Source organism: Ctenopharyngodon idella, chromosome 15 (assembly GCF_019924925.1).
Source record: "Ctenopharyngodon idella isolate HZGC_01 chromosome 15, HZGC01, whole genome shotgun sequence".
Classification (NCBI taxonomy): domain Eukaryota; kingdom Metazoa; phylum Chordata; class Actinopteri; order Cypriniformes; family Xenocyprididae; genus Ctenopharyngodon; species Ctenopharyngodon idella.
This window is the reverse complement of record NC_067234.1, coordinates 34,703,456-34,722,806: the sequence shown is the minus strand read 5'-3', so window position 1 is coordinate 34,722,806 and position 19,351 is coordinate 34,703,456. Positions and strand designations below refer to the sequence as shown.

At 41.5% G+C, this 19,351-nt stretch overlaps 2 protein-coding genes across 5 annotated transcripts in view; one reads left to right on the top strand and one right to left on the bottom strand.

The window, feature by feature from the left end:
* Positions 1–4,400: 4,400 nt before the first annotated feature.
* On the top strand, positions 4,401–13,462 carry gap43 (growth associated protein 43). 2 transcript variants are annotated; one of them, XM_051861930.1, is made up of 4 exons: positions 4,401–4,622; positions 7,223–7,289; positions 12,015–12,546; positions 12,895–13,462. In XM_051861930.1, the coding sequence occupies exons 2-4, from the start codon at positions 7,263–7,265 to the stop codon at positions 12,960–12,962; spliced, it is 627 nt and encodes a 208-aa protein (XP_051717890.1). In that variant the 5' UTR covers positions 4,401–4,622; positions 7,223–7,262; the 3' UTR covers positions 12,963–13,462. The 2 variants fall into 2 exon arrangements, with proteins under 2 accessions (XP_051717890.1, XP_051717889.1); XM_051861929.1 differs by lacking the exon at positions 7,223–7,289.
* Positions 13,463–15,042: 1,580 nt separating this feature from the next.
* Positions 15,043–19,351, bottom strand: part of lsamp (limbic system associated membrane protein) — a 154,997-nt gene continuing 150,688 nt past the window's right edge. For all 3 annotated transcript variants that reach the window (XM_051861926.1, XM_051861925.1, XM_051861927.1), the window contains 2 exons: positions 17,330–17,478; positions 15,043–17,179 (listed from right to left, as the gene is read on the bottom strand). In XM_051861926.1, coding sequence (XP_051717886.1) covers positions 17,082–17,179; positions 17,330–17,478 — 247 coding nt within the window. In that variant the 3' untranslated portion in view covers positions 15,043–17,081. The remainder of the gene's footprint in view (positions 17,180–17,329; positions 17,479–19,351) is intronic.

Here is a 19,351-nt window from a genome sequence, read left to right as displayed (position 1 = left end):
GCCAGAGTGGGCTCTTGTCCTTTGCAGAGAAAGATGATGCTGAGCTTCCCCCTTCGGGTGTGGTTGCTCATGCTAGGTCAGATGCAGAATTGATGGCCATGCTTGTTCCACCCCAGTGTTTTTCTTCCTGGAAGTTCATGAGGAGGTTTAGAAGTTGTGGTAGGCACCTTTTACTGCCCACAACTTTAGGGCAGTTGTGGACTAATGGTTAGAGAGTCCCCCCAGGTGGGGCGTGCAATTCCAGTGCCGGCAATGTGCCGCCACTTAACGGAATCGTCCATGCCTCCAGTCCAAGGCTTAGAAGTACTAAGCCTTGCATCTCTAAGCAAGTACTAAGCATCGACAACTCTGGCTGCTAAGGCTTATGATGCCGTTGGACAGGCGTTTGGCCATTCTGCATTGCCATCAGGCAAAAGCTCTCAGAGCTGCACGAGGGTAGTTCTGAGCTGGGGAGGGTGTCCCCTCAGCCTGAAATATTTTTAGAGGCTCCTGGGGCATAAGGCATCCGTGGTATCGCCGCTCGGATATGAAGCCGCTACAGCACTGGCTTCACAGCCAAGTCCCGAGATGGGCATGGTGCCCATCTTGGGCACTCTGGCCCATAAAACACTCCGTATGACCATCACACTGATCTGTCACTGATCTTTCAGCCCTTGGTCAGACCTTGCCTTTATATGGGCCAGAGTGCCCTTAGAACAAGTGTCCAGGCATGTTTTGACACAACAGATCCCTCCAGAACAGGCTGGGGTGCTGTATGCAACGGGCATGCAGCCTCTGGCTCCTGGACGGGACCTCGGCTGCAGTGGCATATCACCTGACTAGAGTTGTTTGCAGTGCTTCTCGCCCTGCGACAGTAACATATCAACCGCCAATGCTGTGTACACTCATGTCTCATGTCTCAACTCGCCCGCCACCTCCTCCTTCCTTCCACTCTAGAAAAAATAAGGTTGTTGCTGATATTGTTCAGAGCCAAATCTGTGCAGTAGAGCCGTGGGATCAAGGTCCCGCCCATGCTCACACTCCCACTGACTCATTCGCAAGCACAGCTGTCAATCATGACATTACACCCCCCTTTTTATAGCATCAAATAACTATGGGGCCGTTTAACGAAAAACAGAAAACTGTGTTTTGGCCATTCCTGTATACGTCAACGGTGTTTTGGAGCATGAAAACGCAAACTTTTGAAAACAATACCATTATTGTCTCTGTGTAAACTACAAAAACACAAATTTGTGAAAACGGTGACGTTATACTCATATGCGTGTAATGTGTTCAATCTATAGGCGCATAGCGTTTATTCATAAAGTGACGTCGCCAACTACTGGCCTGACAGCAGAATACAGCATTTTTAGTCATTTCCGCAGATCCGTGTGAACAGGGATTGTTGTGACAACGTTGTCGTCTGTGTGCGAAAAACACAAAGGAAAAAGGTCTCAGTTTTTAGTACATCGTTGTCGTGTAAACATACCCTAAAACCAAACTTATTGGAAAAATGAACACTTGAACATACTTCTGCATGATAGGAACTACCTAAAGTGATAGAAACCATCTTTGGAAAAAAAATATTTGAAGTATACTGGGATTTTTAGTTTGGCTCGCATCCCATTGGATTACATGGAGAGGGCGGGGTTTATGACCTATACAAAAGACAGCCACCGGGGGCAATCAAAGCGCTTTGGCTTCACTTTTCAGGACGTTTGCGGTACATTTGACAAAAAGGGAGCCAAACATGGTTCTTCAATGGCATCAAAATCTTTATTTGGGAAAGCAACTGAATTTAGCAAATGTTGAGATGTTTCAAAGCTGTCTTGAGATGGTCATTATAGTTTTACCATATTTTAGTAGTATATTTCTCCTTGTTTATTAACTTTTGTTCACATGACTTATGGCAATGATAAAATGAATGCTGCTTATGGTTTTATTTTCATTGGCTGATCTCTTTTTTTGAATGCGATCAGTTCATTGTCGGTTATGATGAATCTCAAGCCATTTCCCTAAGTAATATCAACATGCAATATGAATGTGTGGATGTAAAAGCATTTTGAGGAGATTTTTTGATGCTTTGACTGATATCTTACAGCCTAGTGTGAGTCGCACCTTTCTAATGCATCCAGCACGAGTGTGTGTGTGTGTGTGTGTGTGTGTGTGTGTGTGTGTGTGTGTGTGTTAGTCATCCGCTCTGGATGTCGCTCTGGCCTGTTGCCATGGAGACGGCGCATCAGCGGAGATACAGGGGATTCAGCAGTGTCCGTGGGGTCTTGTGAACACACACACACACACACACACATTAGGAGGGAGAGATGGATGGAGTTTCACCGTCAGCTGGAGTCAGAGGATGCTGTTTCCGTGTGGTTGCCATGGCAACAGTTGCCGGCCTGATCGGGGGTGGAGGTGCAGTCGTTTTAGGGCGTCTGATGCGGACTGAAGGTATCCGCTCACACACACACAAGATCCGAATCAGCAAAATGCAAATGAACTAAAGTCTCTGAGGAAGGACGTTATCATGAGCTGCACAGAAACACTGTTACACCTGTAGCACAAACACACCTGAAACGCATCGTTGCGTTTGAATGCTGCAGGTTCTGTCTGTTCCACCTTGATCCATTGGATTTCTGCAGGGTTTTTATTATTACTTTAATATAATATTCATGTGCATTATGTCATAATAAAGTAGATACCTTGACTTTATGGCTTGTCTTTAATTGATTTCTGGTAATATGCCGCAGTGTTGAGTCCGTCAGGTTAACAGTTATTTGTGTAGCACTTCAGAAGATTGTTGAGATCAGTCATAATTCACCCAAACATGATCAATCTGTCCTTCACACATGAAGAACTTTGGGAACCAAACAACATTGAACCCCACTGACTTCCATTGATATTTCTCAAAATATCTTCTTTTGTGTTTCACACAAGAAAGTCAGGCTTGGAATGACATTTTACATTTTTCAGTAATTTTGCAAAGCATCAGCAATCGTGCCATGAACAATCAGTCCTCAAGATGACCTTTAGTTCAGGATGATGACCTGTGACCTTTGACCCCTGATGTCAGTTTTAGGGACAGATCCTGCTCTTTAGCTTTAGACATGGAAACCCCCAGCAGAATTACAGCAAATAACGGCTTTCCAGTTAAACTGACATCAAACGTCACTGTAAAGACGTCGCTCCGCAGTAAATCAGACGACATCAGCCACGTCTAACTGTCCACGTGAATGTTCCCCATTGATTTCTGCGATTGATTTCTCTCTAAAACAGAGAAATAACAGTGCAAAACTCATCAATTATAGAAGGGAGAAACTCTCACTGAAAGTGTTTATCATTGTAAAGCTGCTTCGAAACAATCTGTATTGTATAAAGCGCTGTAGAAATAAATGTTGTGAGTAAAACCAAGATTATTGGACTATGTTTGGCAAGACAATACTGTTTAAAGTCGTCATGAAAGGGAAGTTGCGCTCGTCTTTTCTTCTCTATTGTGCCATACATATGAGTGAAACGCTTCTCAAACAAGAACAAATGTAGGGCGGGGCTTGATTTTGTCTGTGGGGAATTGATTGGATGGTTGTGGTTTGCTATTGGTGGATCTCATGTGAGTGACAGGTTGCCCCGCCCTCGTCATCAGAGAAGAGAAGAGATGCTGCAAGAGGGAGGAGAAGATATTCTGATTCAAGATTACCAGGAAAAAAATAATGAGTGCACGGATAAATCATTTAGAATAAACACTGCAAAAATAAGTGGAAAAATAATAAGTGTGGCGATAAATGACTTGAGAGGAAAAACTTTTAAAAAATTCATGTTTAGTTCAGTGTGTTACAGTTTCTTTGTACTTATTTGTGTGATGATACTAGCAATTTCTGAGTGAAAATGCAAAGGAAAGGTGTGTGTTTCAGAGAAGATGTGCATGAAGTGTTTGAAGATGTGGGTGGTTTGACCTTCGCAGACACAGAAGAAGAGGTTTTTAACGTTGTGAGAGTCGTGCGGCGCTGATGGAGATGTCCAGTCGCTGTGCTAATGGGTCAGAAAGGGTCCCGGAGGAATCGGCCCCTGTGATCCTGCTCAAGATGGAGAGAAAGAGCCCGGATCCACACCCTGGGGCGAGATCACATGGGCATCGATTCACAGCCGTTACCATGTGAACAAGGCAGCCTTAATGTGACTGTTCCTGCATTACAATGGCGCGCGCACACAGCTCTATGGACACACACACAGGTGCTCATATAAACACACTCGTGTTCACTGAGCAGAAACACAGAGAGGGAGAATCTCAGCGGACAGTTTGATGCTATTCAATCATTCATATAGAGTGTGATCAGGGCGGGGTTGCGCGCGCGCGTCTGCGGGAGGGGTGGGCGCAACGGGTTCATCGGCGCGCGCGCGCGTGTGAGGGAGGGGGTTTATAGGGTGGGATTACTCTCATTGTTGGCAGTGGCAGCGCAGACAGACAGACAGTGTGACTGGGGCTCAACTGTGATGAGTTTAAGCATCAGAATCATCAGCTGTTGATACAGCCGGTGTGTGAGAACGAGAGAGAGAGAGAGAACGAGAGAGAGGAGAAGAGAAAAGGAAGAGTCAGAGCGAGACGCTGAAAGGATACGACTATGCTGTGCTGTATCAGAAGAACTAAGCCGGTAAATATCTGGATTATTCACACCTTTGCTGCTGTAACCTGTGATGATGATGATGATGATGGGAGGCTTTAACTGTTTTATCTGATGATGAGCAGCATCACTGCACACACACACTGTAAAGCGCGTGAGATCAGTGTTTAATAGGACTGTACCTGTCAGACAGGTGTATTTGATGCTCGTGTTGTATTATAAGAGTGTAGTAGTGAAGCTGGAGTGTGTGTGTGAGTGAGTGTGTGAGATGAGTTTCAGGGTGTGGTGTGTGTCTCAAGACACATTAGTGTCTCAGAGGAATTATAATGATTTCTCTGGAGATTAAAGTTGGATGTAATTAAGCTTCGATTGCCCTCAATCGGGAATATAACTGCTTTATGACGAACGGAAGGTTTTATGTTCTTTGAAGCAGATGCGCGCGCGCGCGTGTGTGTGTGAGCCGCGCCTCGCGCCGCTTTTGAGGAATCCTGTCGTGTTCATATCAGTGTGTTCGGGTCTGTTAAACATCTTTACTCATATTTACCGCAGGTGAATCCGCGCGCTTCGCGTCTCTTTTGTTCTTACACTCCACTGAACGCGACGCGAGTAGAACGCGAGCGATCAGCGGAGCGTCTGAAGCGAGAAAGAGATGTGTGAGAGAGAGACAGACAGTGGGATGGAGATGTAGACATGAGGAAGATGAAGGGTGTGGTCTTGTCTCACTCCTGCAGAAACACGCGCGCGCACCCACGCATCCGTTCGATTCTTTATTTGAATATTGTGACAGTGAATCAGGTGCAGATCTGACGTAAGCGCGTTTTAATGGCGCGTGAATATTCATGAGTGTGCGTCAGTGCAGGTGAATTATAATCGCGACCTAAAGATTTTAAGGCGTGCCTCGTGTGTGTGTGTGTGTGTGTGTGTGTGTGTGTGCGTCGTGGGTTGTGTGTGTGTGTGTGTGTGTGTGTCGTGGATTGTGTGTGTGTGTGTGTGTGTGTGTGTCGTGGGGGCGGGTGGATTTAAGGTGTGGCTCCTTCCACAAATACTGCAAGACTGTGTGCAGATGTGTCCTGCATAATTTTATTTTCTTATGAGTATTTATTGAGAAAGCCTTCCATTCATTCACATGCTTTATGAGTTTAACATGCAGAAATGTTTCCCCATAATCAGATGAATTCAGATTCTGTTGTCGGATGTGAAATATCTCCTCCACAGGGTTTTATGACCATATGAGCAACCAGTTGATCTAAAAACGACTGATTTATGTCTGATTATTGATCTTGTTTTTGCTACTGGTCATTTTATAGCCTTTGTTTCAGCGTGACCTTTGAACCCAGCAACCGTAACCCAGTTACATTCCCAACCATCAAATGAAATGACCCGTGACGTGCTGGCGGACACAAGGCCGCATAGACGTGTGCTTGAGGATGAGTTACGATCAGGCCTCCTTTTAGTCCTTCCAGTTAATGTCAGTCCTGTCAGTCTTCTTGACTGGACACGCCCTCATTTTCCTGTAAAAAGAGATTGGCCACTGCGTCCAGCATTTGCATAACTCTTTAATTTACAGACTTTAACCTGTTAACTATTGCCTTTTTCCCTATCACATGTTTTAGTAGTCATCATAAATTAAGTATAAAACACTCCGTTTTAAATTGAACATCGTGTTACCATGGAAACAGAGCTTTAAAACCTTTTAGCGGGCTCCTCCCCCAAGTGGGCGGTGTCATGTTTCACGTTTTACAAAAGGTTTCGTGAAGTTTAGAATGGATAGTGTATTTTCACGTCTATGTTCACAAAGGGGGGTGACCGTTAACAGGTTAAAATCATCCGTGAGAAACATTTGTGCGTCGATGTTCATTCTCCCATTAAAACTAAATTACATCAAACACTCCTGGAGATCATTTTGGACTCAATTTGCTCAATTTTTAATTGCTTTTATTCTAGAAAAATTGCAGTCTATTGTTAGTTTCACTCTGACATTTCTTCAGCCGTTAACGAGCATTACTTCAGAGATCTGCTGATGATGTCATAATATGTGGTGTGAATATGACTCATGAGAATGACTCACTCTGAGTGACATCACACACACACACACACACACACACCTGAGCAACAGGTCCAGACCCGAGCGCCGTGTGTCAGAACACCTGTTGACGATTGCAATGTGTTATTTTAGTATCATTGAGATACTATTATAGTTATTAATAATACAAATCTGGACGGATCAAATTTCACTGTGACTGACAGCCAGAGATGCATATTGATTGATACTGAGTGTAGTACAGTCTGCATCTACAGGTTATGAGGTCTAAAGTCAGAACAGATGCTGCATAGACGCCGAATCCACCGAGAGCAATATAGCATTAGAATAAATCCTTATACATATTCAGAAATGACATCATTTTCTGCAGTCCATTAGTAAGATTGCATATATAAATGAAAAAGTGTATGGGAATCAAATTGCCTTCATCTAACTGTCATTCATTTGGCATGCATTCAGTTTGCATTTATGATTTTACACTATTTTCATCTGCTTCAAGCTACTTATGAGTTTGTTCTATTAATGTTTTTGTCATGCATTATATATGTCACACATTTTCTTTCATTTTATGCTTGCTTTTTTTCATTAGACACATTTGAATATTAAATTAAAAGACCCTTGGTGGACAAATGCCCCCCTGGACCCTGATGGACAAGGTAAATATTGACCCTTAATATTCAGCTGTCTCGTCTTTCTCCCTGATTCTCGGTCAGAAACTCTTTCATGTCTTCACAGTTGCTTTGCTGTTAGCTTTGTCGTGTTATGCTGATATTGATTATTAATATGAACAGGTTAATGATAGGTGATATTGGCTGTTGCGAACACTGACGTCAAACATGTGGGTTATTCTGAAGAGACTGAACTCAGACTGAACTCCAGCTCTGATGGCGTTAATCACGTCTGGATGAATCCCAACAGGAAACATGGACAGTCCTGTGAGACATGGACACAGACGCGTCTGTCCACAATTCAGCTTGAGATCCGTCTGGATAATTATCACTCCAATGAAAATTCACCTCCTAAGAAAACCTCCCAGAGTTTTTTTTACCAACTAATCAAACGAAGAGACACAAAGTCTTTTCCTAGCGAAGATGAGACACACTGAATCCTTCATGTCACCAATCCCAGGAAACTCGCTCAACACAGAGATGCTTGTAATTGTGGGATTGCAGCAGCTGAACGTCTTCTGAGCTCTAGTTAGAAATCAATGATCCAGATTCTTCAGTTGGACATCCAATTAAAATGTAATAGTACATACAGATGCCAGATGGGAAGGTATTTTCCTTTGGCTGCTCACTGTAAATGGCTGTTCTAAATGTAAAAATGCATAGCAGAGTCCACACCACAACTATAACGATAAGGACACAGAGGAATGATATCATTGGAAGCATGATTTTTTTTTTTGACAATCAGAATCCATCCTGCTTTAAAGAGCTTGAGCATTTAAAGTGGTAGGCGACAAAACTGCAGTGCTTATAATAAACAGAACAATATTGTGTGTTGGTGTGGATGCTAATAGAGTTATCATTATAGTTCTTGGTTTGAACAGGCCTTTAGGAACCGATCCATGTGTCCAGTCAGTCCGTCGGTTAGTCAGTCGGTCCATGTTGTTTGTAGCTTTACCAACTTGGCCCCAATGGTCAGTTCTCTTTCGTATTGAGACTATATCTCCACTCCGTTACATATTCTATATGTACGGGAATTTGACCCTCCAGGTCTGATGATATGGATACTCTTTAAGACAATCTGGCTGTGCTGATCACGCCCTAGTTAGTGCCCTATAAAACACCCTTAGTGGTGTGAATTCATTGCTTCTTTGATCTCCACTTTGGTGCAAGATGTGGAAGCTCTATACTTTATTCAGTGTGTAATCCACTTACTTTAAGGTTGGGCGTCTGTCTGCGGGCAACCTCCAAGGATTTCTGTGTGAAGTTTTCTCATTTGTTTTCAGTTGCATTGATAGAAGTTCTCTGTAAGGTGTATTGCACGCTGTGGCGTAAGCTAACGTGCCTAGGAGTAGCTTTGCGGTCTTACTGTTCGAACTTCTTTCATTCCATACATTACTCTTTGTCTCTGGTGCTCCTCGAAGTGGCTAATCCAGTCAGATACGGTGGATGCACAATAGAGTATAACATTTACGGGCTGCTTCCGGGTAGCGGTATGCTGGTATCGGGTTGCGCCAGCTCCCTATCGCCAAGTGTCGCAGCATGGGCAGCCCTGAGGCCAAGCCCCTGGGTCCTTTCAACTATGACTCAGGGGTATCGGTTGCACTTTTCTGGCGTACTTTCTTGACAAGGGTTCCTTTGTGACCTACAGTTGTAGACCCACAACACAGAGAATTATTGTGGGAAGAGATTATTGGACTCCTCAAAAAATGGGCCATCAAAGCAACAGAAAAGCTCTTTTTTCTTTCATTATTTCCTCATACCCAAATGAGATGGGGGCTTACGTCCAATCTTGGACCTCAGGGGTCTAAACGAATATCTTTGGCCCCTGAAATGCAAAATGCTGACAGTTCCAAGGGTACAAGAGGCAATAAACAAAGGCGATTGGATTGCCACTCTCAATCTCAAGGATGCCTACTTCCAGATACCTATCTGGGAATGTTATTGGCAGTTTCTGATGTTTCATTTCGAAGACCTACAAAATCAGAGTCCTCCCCTTCGACATCGCCTTGGCCCCTTGGCCATTCACAAGGTGTATGGACACAGTCCTGGCACCCCTTTGTCACCTAAGTATCAGGGTCTTGAATTATCTAGACGACTGGTTGGTCTGTGCCCAGACAGAAAATATATGCAGGTAACACGTGTTTGTGCTTGTGAACAATCTTTAACGCTTGGGTCTTTGTATCAATATGAAGAAGAGCAAGTTGGAGCCATCTCAAATCACTCAGTTTTTGGGTCTGATTTTAGACTCCAGAAAAGCAATTGTAACTTTAACTTAAGAGAGACAGCAGGCAATAAAAGCTTGCCTCTCTCACTTTCGAGTAGGGGTGAAAGTCAGCTGGGGACGATGTATCTGCCTAATGGGTCTAATGGTAGCCACAGTGCCACTTGCCCTTTTACATATGCGACCTGTGCAGCGATGCCTCTTCCACCTAGGGTTACATCCCCAGACGCCTCGGTCAACAAAGGTGATGGTTATGCGGAGACTCTGGGTAGCTCTCTGCTGTTGGAGGTGTGGGATGAACATGGCAAGAGGCAGCATGCTAGGCCCAGTATACCTTTGACAACTTGTATCAACAGATGCTAGGCTGGGGGGCAGTTCATGCAGACTGGGGCATCAAGGGATGCTGGAACTAAGGAGGTCAGCACAATAATGTGCTAGAATTTAAGGTAGTCCATTTTCGCACTTCAACACTTCAGGCCAAGTCTTTGCGGGTATCATATACTGGACCAGACAGACAGTCTCAGGTATAGGGCAAGCTGTTTCAACCCTTCACTCTGGGTCTAAAGCTCTGGGCCTGGCCCCTGAAAGGGCTGGTTTAATAGCTATGGGACTAACAGACAGAATGGTCAAGACCCTGGAAGGAGCTTCTGCTTCCTCAACAAGGGCAACCTATTCCTTTAGGTGGGGTGTGTTTCAGTCTTGGTGTGAGGGGCGCAAGGCGAACCCCCTCACATCTACAGCTCCTGATATCCTACAATTTCTGCAGCAACAATTGGATGCAGGCAAATCTCCCTCCACCCTCAAGGGGCTGCAGTGAAGGCTGCTCAAGTGGGGAATACAAATTCTCAGAGTGCTGTTATAGCCTGATTTCTCAGTTCCTCAAAGGTGCTCTAAGATGCACAGCACACAGTACCATAGTGGGACTTCGAGTCCTGACGACACTTCAGCAACCCCCATTTCAGCCCCTTGAATCAGCAGAACTGAAATGGCTGTCTATAAAGACAGTCTTCCTCCTGGCAATAACCTCTGCCAAAAGGAAAGGGGAACTTTATGCTCTCTCAGTCCATAAAAGCTCCTGTAGGTCTATGCCAGAGGGTTATACTGTGCCCAAACCCAGCTTTTCTGCAAAAAGTGCTGTCTGATCTACACCTAAATCAATTAGTTGAACTTGAGGAGATGGAACAACGAACCAATTTGCCCAGTAAGAACACTGTCAGTCTGTCTGCGGCGGACAAATGCATTCAGACAAATGGATCAGCTGTTTTTATGCTTTAAAACAGAGTGTTGGGGCAAGGCTTTCGCATTGGGGTGTAGAGACAATCCAGATGGCCTTTAAAGAAATGGATGGACCACCATTGCTTGGACTGAGGCCACACTCAACTCAAGGGGTTGCAACCTCATGGGCTTTGTGGCAGGGTGCCTCTCTGAAGGAGATTTGTGATGCAGCCACATGGTCATCTCCATCCACCTTTACTAAGTTCTATAGATTGAATGTTGCAGCCAGTCCCTCCTTTGGGGAGCTGGTGCTGGGAGCAACTAGAAACGAACATGTAATCTAAGCTGGACTCCTTGAGGCCACTCTGGGGCATGTTCTGATCAAAGGATAGCAATGAATTCACGCCACTGTGGGTGTTTTATAGGGTAATGGTTAGGGTGTGACTGGCACAGCTGGATTGTCTTAAAGAATATCCATGTCACCAAATTTGGAGGGTCTAATTCCCGTACATATAGAATATGTAACAGAGTGGAGAGATAGTATCTTTACTCAGAGAACCAAGGTTACATCATAATGAACATTTTCTCTATTTCAGCTTAACTGTCACCCCCTTTTTGAGCATAGTTGTGAAAATGCACTGAAATAGTTGTAATTCATGAATGATTTGGTTGGTCTCTTTTCAAAGAACACAAGCAAATAATGAAAGTGTAAAAAAGTTATTGTACTGGACTAAACATTTATATATTTTTTTTACAAAATATATATTTTACAAAATAATTTGAACTCTTTAATTGCTATGTAATCAAAACCGTATGTCTAACCAAGTTGTGTTCCAAATTTGAAGTTGATATCACAAAAATTGAGGTTCCTGTGAGATTTTAAGCTACACTAATGAGTTCTCCTGTCACAAATTAATATATTTCTGTCACAGTATCACCTCTGTCACAAAACTACAGCCAAAAATGAAAACTTCAGTCTCAGACCTTTCCAATGATATGTATTTTATCAAGATCATAAAAAGATTTGATTCTAAAATAGTGCAGTTTGTAAACTATGAAACATGACACCGCCAACAAAGGGGAGGAGCTACGTTAAACGCTTTTAAAGTACCATTTCCATCGTAACGCAATGTCCAATTTCAAAGCAGTTTTCACAGGATGAATTTTGAAGGGGGCGATGACAGTTCTTGAGTGTGTTTGAATGTTTTACAGGTAAATGTGAGCGGCTCGGATGAGTCTGTTTGAGTCACTGATGGTGTTTGTGTTTCTGGTCTCAGGTTGAGAAGAACGAAGAGGCCGATCAGGAGATCAAGCAGGATGGAACCAAACCGGAGGAAAATGCCCACAAGGCCGCCACCAAAATCCAGGCCAGCTTCCGCGGACACATCACCCGGAAAAAAATGAAAGACGGAGAGAAAGAAGAGGACAACGACGCCGCTCCGGACGAGTCCGCCGAGACCACGGAGGAGAAGGAGGAGCGAGTCTCTCCATCTGAGGAGAAACCGGCCGAGGTTTCCACAGAAACAGCAGAGGAGAGCAAAGAAGCCGAGCAGCCCAACTCGCCCGCTGCAGCTGAAGCCCCGCCCACCTCAGCAGCTGACCCCGCCCCCTCAGACACACCCACTAAAGAGGAAGTGCAGGAGCAGCTGCAGGAAGCGGAGAAGCCTAAAGAGGCCGAAAGCACGGCGACCGCAGACGATGCAAACGCACAGAAGGAGGACGAGAAGCAGGAGGAAGCCAAACAAGCCGATGTGCCTGCCGCCGCCGCCGCCGCCGAGGACCAGGAAACAGACCAAATAGACAAAAAAGGTGCGTCAGAAACACAATACTTCCGTTGTATTTTTTTCTAACTAATGTTAACAAATATACATAAATACTAAAACATGTGTTGCTTATTGTTAGTTAATGCATTAACTAATGGGACCTTATGGTAAATGTTACTGCATCCATTAATTCTGACATCATCTAAACACGCTCATGAATCCGGTTCTCTGCGGTTTGACTGAAAGCTTTTCACTGACCAGAGTTTCCATTTCGGTCACATTCATGAGATAAATTGTTCCGGCCCTCAGCTTCAGTAATGGGCCGGACAACGACATTAACTCAAGCGCAGTATTTATCAGTGGTTTGTAAGTGTGTTTATTGTGGTCTTTGCAGAGGCCCTCGAAGACTCTAAACCAGCAGAGGAGGCCGTTTCAGACGCCGGCAAAGAGGAGAACGTTTAACGGACGACCAGTGAAATGTAAAATCATTAATGATTGACAGACTGCTCTTTACCCTGATGATGAAGACAGTCTGCTTTTATGTTTGTCCTCTCTTTTCTGGTGTGGCAATGATTTTCTGACATTTGGAGGGAGTTTTCCGAAGCAGCCGCTGATGTCAGCGAAGGACACAAACCTTGAGCTCTTCTCCTCCAGTGATCCAGCGCTGCTCTGCTGTCCATCCGTCTGCCGTTTCGGGCTCATCGCATGAGAATCCTTCCTCCAGAGACCAGAACCTTCTCACACGCACCCAACTAATACATGTGGCTTCTTTTAATGTCCGTGGTGTTGTTATGACAGTTTAATTGGAGATATTGCTGCACTAATGTTAAAAATTGAGAAAATCTTACAAAAAGAAAAAGCGCCAGCCTTTCTGTTCAAGTGAGTTTGAATCTAAGGAGTAAAATCGTGGAAAATGGTTTCATGTCTGTTTTCAAAATAAAGAAATGTGCCAATTACGTTGATGACGTGTGTTGTTCTTTCAGCCTGAGTTTGTCTGCGGATCACATGTGATTTCATTTACAGTAGATGATGTTCTGATGAGTATTAATCAGGATGTTATTTAATATCAGATATCTTCTTTCATTAAAATCCTTTTAATGTTTCAACTGGAAAATCTAGTTTGAATTCTGCAGGTCCACAAACACATTATCATGCCTGTCTGTCTTGTATGATCACGTGCTCAGAAACACATTTGACGGAGTTTATTTCATTATTGCAGACATTGTTTGAAATTAAAATGTTGCAGAAGTACCTTCAGTTTTCAGTGAATATGAAAACGAGGGTTTATAAGCACTGCTGTGTGAAAGAAGACAGACCTATATTACTTATATTATATTCCGTAATATACTCTGTGTAAACAGAGATATAAACTCTACAGAAATAATACTGCTATTAGAAATAACATTTATATATATGGCAATGTAACTGTAGTGTGCACTTGTTATAAAAAGCACGTGCAACTGTTGCCAGAGATCATGACTGTTGCTGCTCAATTCTCCTTGGTCTTCATTAAGTCTTGTTTTGCTCACAGTCCCTGCATTATTAATTACAGGTCAAACATTCATCAGTTTCTCCCAGCAATTGATCATAAATCATTAACCTAAAAATTCATATTTCCCTTTTGTAAACATTTTTTTAAAAAATACTTATGAAAAGTGTACTTATAAAAAGTGTACTTATGAAAAGTGTACTTAAGTATTTTTTATATCTTATTGTTTAATAAGTGTTTTTATAAATATGCTTTTTATTCATATTTTTAAGTACACATTTCATAAGTATTTTATAATTAAAAGTATACTTTTCATAAGTATTTTTTTAATAAGTACATTTATCATTAAGTATTTTTAATAAGTACACTTTTATTTTATAAGTACAATTTTCATCAGTATTTTATAAGTACACTTTTCATTAAGTATTTTTTTAATAAGTACACAAGTATTTTATAATTAAAAGTATACTTTTCATAAGTATTTTTTTTATGAGTACAATTTTCATAAGTATTTTATAAGTAGACTTTTAATAAATATTTTTTATGAGTACACTTTTCATAAATATTTTTTAATAAGTACACTTTTATTTTACAAGTACACTTCATTAAGTATTTTATAATTAAAAGTGTACTTTTCATAAGTATTTTATAAGTAGACTTTTCATATGTATTTTATAATTAAAAGTATACTTTTCATAAGTATTTTTTATAAGTACAATTTTCATAATTATTTTTTCATAAAATACTTATGAAAAGTCTACTTATTAAAAAATACTTAATGAAACATGTACTTAAAAATATTTCTAAAAAGTGTATTTATAAAAAATACTTATGACAACTGTACTTAAAAAGAGTACTTATAAAACACTTGTTATATCTTTCTAACAAGTCTTTATATGAACTGGGTAAATTTGACATGTAAATACTTTTTGTATAGACACATGAAATGTTTTTTAAAATGACTAGTCAGATCAGCGCTGTGGAGGATTTACTGACGTCTCTGAAAAGAGTTTACACTGACATTTAGATAAAAAAAAACACAATAACAACCACTTAAAGGGAGATCTAACAATCTTTATATTCCTTTATTTGCATGTTACATGATTAACACAATTCATAATCCTCATTTTCTCACCAAAAATTACAATCTTTTTTTTTTATTCATAAACCCACTTTCAAATACATCAAATTCAAAGACTTTATTTCCATTTTAAACGTTTCATGAAGTACTTTACAGTGCAGAAGGGTTTAAAAAATGACTGCGGAAACTTTAGAGTAAATAAACACAGTTAGAAAATGTTCATTGCTTTTCATGAAGATGTCAGTCAAACTACAGGGAAATTCTCTTTCTGTGCCGCTGAGACTCCGGGGTCCCGTAGCGAAAAAGAGGATGGACAAAAACACACTGTCCGGTTTTCTTGTCATGTTGCAGAGCATCAGGAGTAAAACACACACACTAAACATAATGAAAGTAAAGTCAAGTGTGTTTGTAGCTTGTGTAACTATCAAACACACGCACGCGTTGCAGAGGCATTCATCAGATACAAAATGCATGAGTCCTGTTCTGGAGTTCAGGACGCTTGACTTTGGATCGGATTAAACCCAAATATCCGTGTTCAGGGCACGAGCGCAGAGCTTCTGCGGACTACAGGAGACGCACGACTAGCCCTTTAAATCCCGTTCACACTGACACGAGCGCAACACGTGGGTTCATCCAATCAAGGCATCAGAGCTCACACGCTGAAAGCTTATTGGCTGAGAGAGCTGTCAATCAAAGGGCTGTGGGTTTCTTTTTTCTTTAATATATGAATGTGTACATACAACCTGCCTTATGCTCTTTGAGAAGTAAGAAGACAGATGATTCACGAATTCGACGACAAAGAAAACTAACACGAGTACAGATTTCAGTGTGGTTTGTAAATCATCTCTAAAATGGCTTTCATTTTAATACATAACGGGATCTATAATCGTTTGGCAGTCAGTGGATTCAGCTCATTTCTGTACAACTACTATTACAATAACTAATGAACAGAAATGATCAGTCTCTATAAATAATAAGAATAGTAGTGCAGCCGCTTCAAAGGTAAATCTAGTTTTAGAATGAAATATTTAAATATTTGTATTAAAAAGTTTAGTATCTAATTTCAGTTTGTTACAGGAAGCATCAAAGCGCCACCGCAGATAATTAACTACATATGAAGGAACCCGAACTGAAGATTCATTTCATTTCCATGTGAGGACATTCAATTCAAAAGAATATTTACAGACACGTGGAGAAGATTCGATGGGAATGAGCAGCGAATCAAAGGCGAGCATTCAACGGCGTCGTACATTTCAAAGTTCACACGGTGGAACGATGAACATTTCACAGACACACGAGGGTGTTCGTTTGTTTGTGACACACTTTACCATGGTAAAATCATTCCACAGAATTTTACAGATTTCCCTCCAAAATTAAAACTGACCATCAAGACAAACTTCAGGTGGTTTTCCGTGAACACAGGAACCCTGAAGAAGCACCTGCAGATCCGTCTGGGCCTGTGTGGGTGGGGCCGGTGACATGGGAGGAGTTTAGTGGGTGGGGCTACACATATGGGCGGGACTTAGCTCTGTGAGAAGATTCTACAATCAATCACGACAAACACTGACACGACGCGAGCGTCTCATTCAGCAGGTGATTGTTCTGATCCCAGAGAATCTTCATGAACGAGGAAGTGTGTCTGTCACAATACAGTCCTTCTGTTATTAACCACATCTACATGATTCTTTCATTAGTTTACATTAGGCAGATTTCGCAACAGTATTATGGGAAAACACAATGGGATGAAGCATTTTCAGCATGTCTAGATGATCGCGTGGTCGGAACTTGGCTCCGGTTTTCTGTGGGAATCACATACATGCACTCGAACTGTCAGACAGACGGACGTCACTGGAAGTCAGTGAATGACAATATTCAGTTCTTAAAAAGAGCACCTTCTTTCTTTTCTCCATGTCATATTTTTCTCCTGATAATAAGACGGTCGTCCTGCTGGGGCGTAACGGTGAGCGTGGATGACGGATGGAAACAGTCTGAGACGATCGACCGCTGAACATTAACACTTGAGAAGAGCCAAGAGGACGCACAGGAGGAGGAGCCAGAATGATTGACACATGCAGCCTGAGGCGTTGATGTCCCGCCCCATCCCCGGTTCTGAGAGAGAGAATCAGACAGACACATGCTGGTGAATGGCGACATCTGCTGGTTGACATGCTGAACTACATCAGTGTGTGTGTGTGTGTGTGTGTGTGTGTGTGTGTGTGTGTGTGTGTGTGTGTGTGTGAGTGAGAGAGAGAGACTCACTGTAGAGGAACACGCTGGCGTTGTGGATGCCCAGTCTGTTGGTAGCGACACACGTGTAGTTCCCATAATCGTCCTCCGTGACGTTTGCAACCACCAGCAGCGTACGAGAGCCGCTGATCTGAATACTGACGCTCTGAGAGCTGGACAGTCTGATGAACACAAACGCACTCACATTATTACTGCTGTGCATCAGTTTTACTGTCTGAGGTTAGACGGATAAACACTGACATAAATGACCACAGTTCAACTGTCAATATCTACTCCTGAATTAGTTATCATATTTACTCTATTATTTGAGTTCTGTAAGAACCTGTATTTTATTATTTTGTGTTCTTAATATTGTTTTTTTTTCTTTTTCTTTTTTCATTTCATCTGTGGAAACAGCTTTATTTCAATTTTTTAATAGATTAAGACATTACTAAAATCAATTAAATAAAAAGTAAATAAAGTAAAATTAAAGTAACTTAAAGCTAAATAGAAATATTTAAAAAAGACAAAAACTGACAAAAGCACATAACAGAATTACTGAACTTAAACTAAATTTTAAGTAAAAGTAAAAAGTTAAAGATCATTCAAAATATTAAACACTATAATAGTATATAAATAATACTAAAATAAAAAAAACGTTAGTTGAATATTAGGGTAACGTTAGCTGAACGTTAGGGGAACAGTTGAATGTTAGTGGAAACTTTAGTTGGATGTTGGGGAACGTTAGTTGAATGTTAGGGGAACAGTTGAATATTAGTGGAAATGTTAGTTGAATGTCAGGGGAACGTTAGTTGAATGTTAGGGGAACAGTTGAATGTTAGTGGAAACTTTAGTTGGATGTTGGGGAACGTTAGTTGAATGTTAAGGGAACAGTTGAATGTTAGTGGAAACGTTAGTTGAATGTTAGGGGAACAGTTGAATGTTAGTGGAAACGTTAGATGAATGATAGGGGAACAGCTGAATGTTAGTGGAAACGTTAGTTGAATGTTAGGGGAACAGTTGAATGTTAGTGGAAACGTTAGTTGAATGTTATGGGAACAGTTGAATGTTAGTGGAAACGTTAGTTGAATGTTAGAGGAAACGTTAGTTGAATGTTAGGGGAACAGTTGAATGTTAGTGGAAACGTTAGTTGAATGTTAGAGGAAATGTTAGTTGAATGTTAGGGGAACAGTTGAATGTTAGTGGAAACGTTAGTTGAATGTTAGAGGAAACGTTAGTTGAATGTTAGTGGAAATGTTAGTTGAATGTTAGGGGAACAGTTGAATGTTAGTGGAAACGTTAGTTGAATGTTAGGGGAAATGTTAGTTGAATGTTAGTGGAAATGTTAGTTGAATGTTAGGGGAACAGTTGAATGTTAGGGGAACAGTTGAATGTTAGTGGAAACGTTAGTTGAATGTTAGGGGAACAGTTGAATGTTAGTGGAAACGTTAGTTGAATGTTAGTGGAAATGTTAGTTGAATGTTAGTGGAAATGTTAGTTGAATGTTAGGGGAACAGTTGAATGTTAGGGGAACAGTTGAATGTTAGTGGAAACGTTAGTTGAATGTTAGTGGAAACGTTAGTTGAATGTTAGGGGAACAGTTGAATGTTAGTGGAAATGTTAGTTGAATGTTAGGGGAACAGTTGAATGTTAGTGGAAACGTTAGTTGAATGTTAGTGGAAACGTTAGTTGAATGTTAGGGGAACAGTTGAATGTTAGTGGAAACGTTAGTTGAATGTTAGGGGAACAGTTGAATGTTAGTGGAAATGTTAGTTGAATGTTAGGGGAACAGTTGAATGTTAGTGGAAACGTTAGTTGAATGTTAGGGGAACAGTTGAATGTTAGTGGAAATGTTAGTTGAATGTTAGGGGAACAGCTGAATGTTAGTGGAAACGTTAGTTGAATGTTAAGGGAAACGTTAGTTGAATGTTAGGGGAACAGTTGAATGTTAGGGGAAACATTAGTTGAATGTTAGGGGAAACATTAGTTGAATGTTAGGGGAACAGTTGAATGTTTGGGGAACAGTTGAATGTTAGTGGAAACGTTAGTTGAATG

Bases quoted from the DNA above. Each gene is read 5' to 3' on its own strand.
- gap43 (XM_051861929.1), top strand. From the start codon at position 4,593: ATGCTGTGCTGTATCAGAAGAACTAAGCCG. The intron at 4,623-12,014 runs GTAAATATCTGG...TTCTGGTCTCAG, and splicing joins GTATCAGAAGAACTAAGCCG to GTTGAGAAGAACGAAGAGGC. The intron at 12,547-12,894 runs GTGCGTCAGAAA...TGGTCTTTGCAG, and splicing joins AGACCAAATAGACAAAAAAG to AGGCCCTCGAAGACTCTAAA.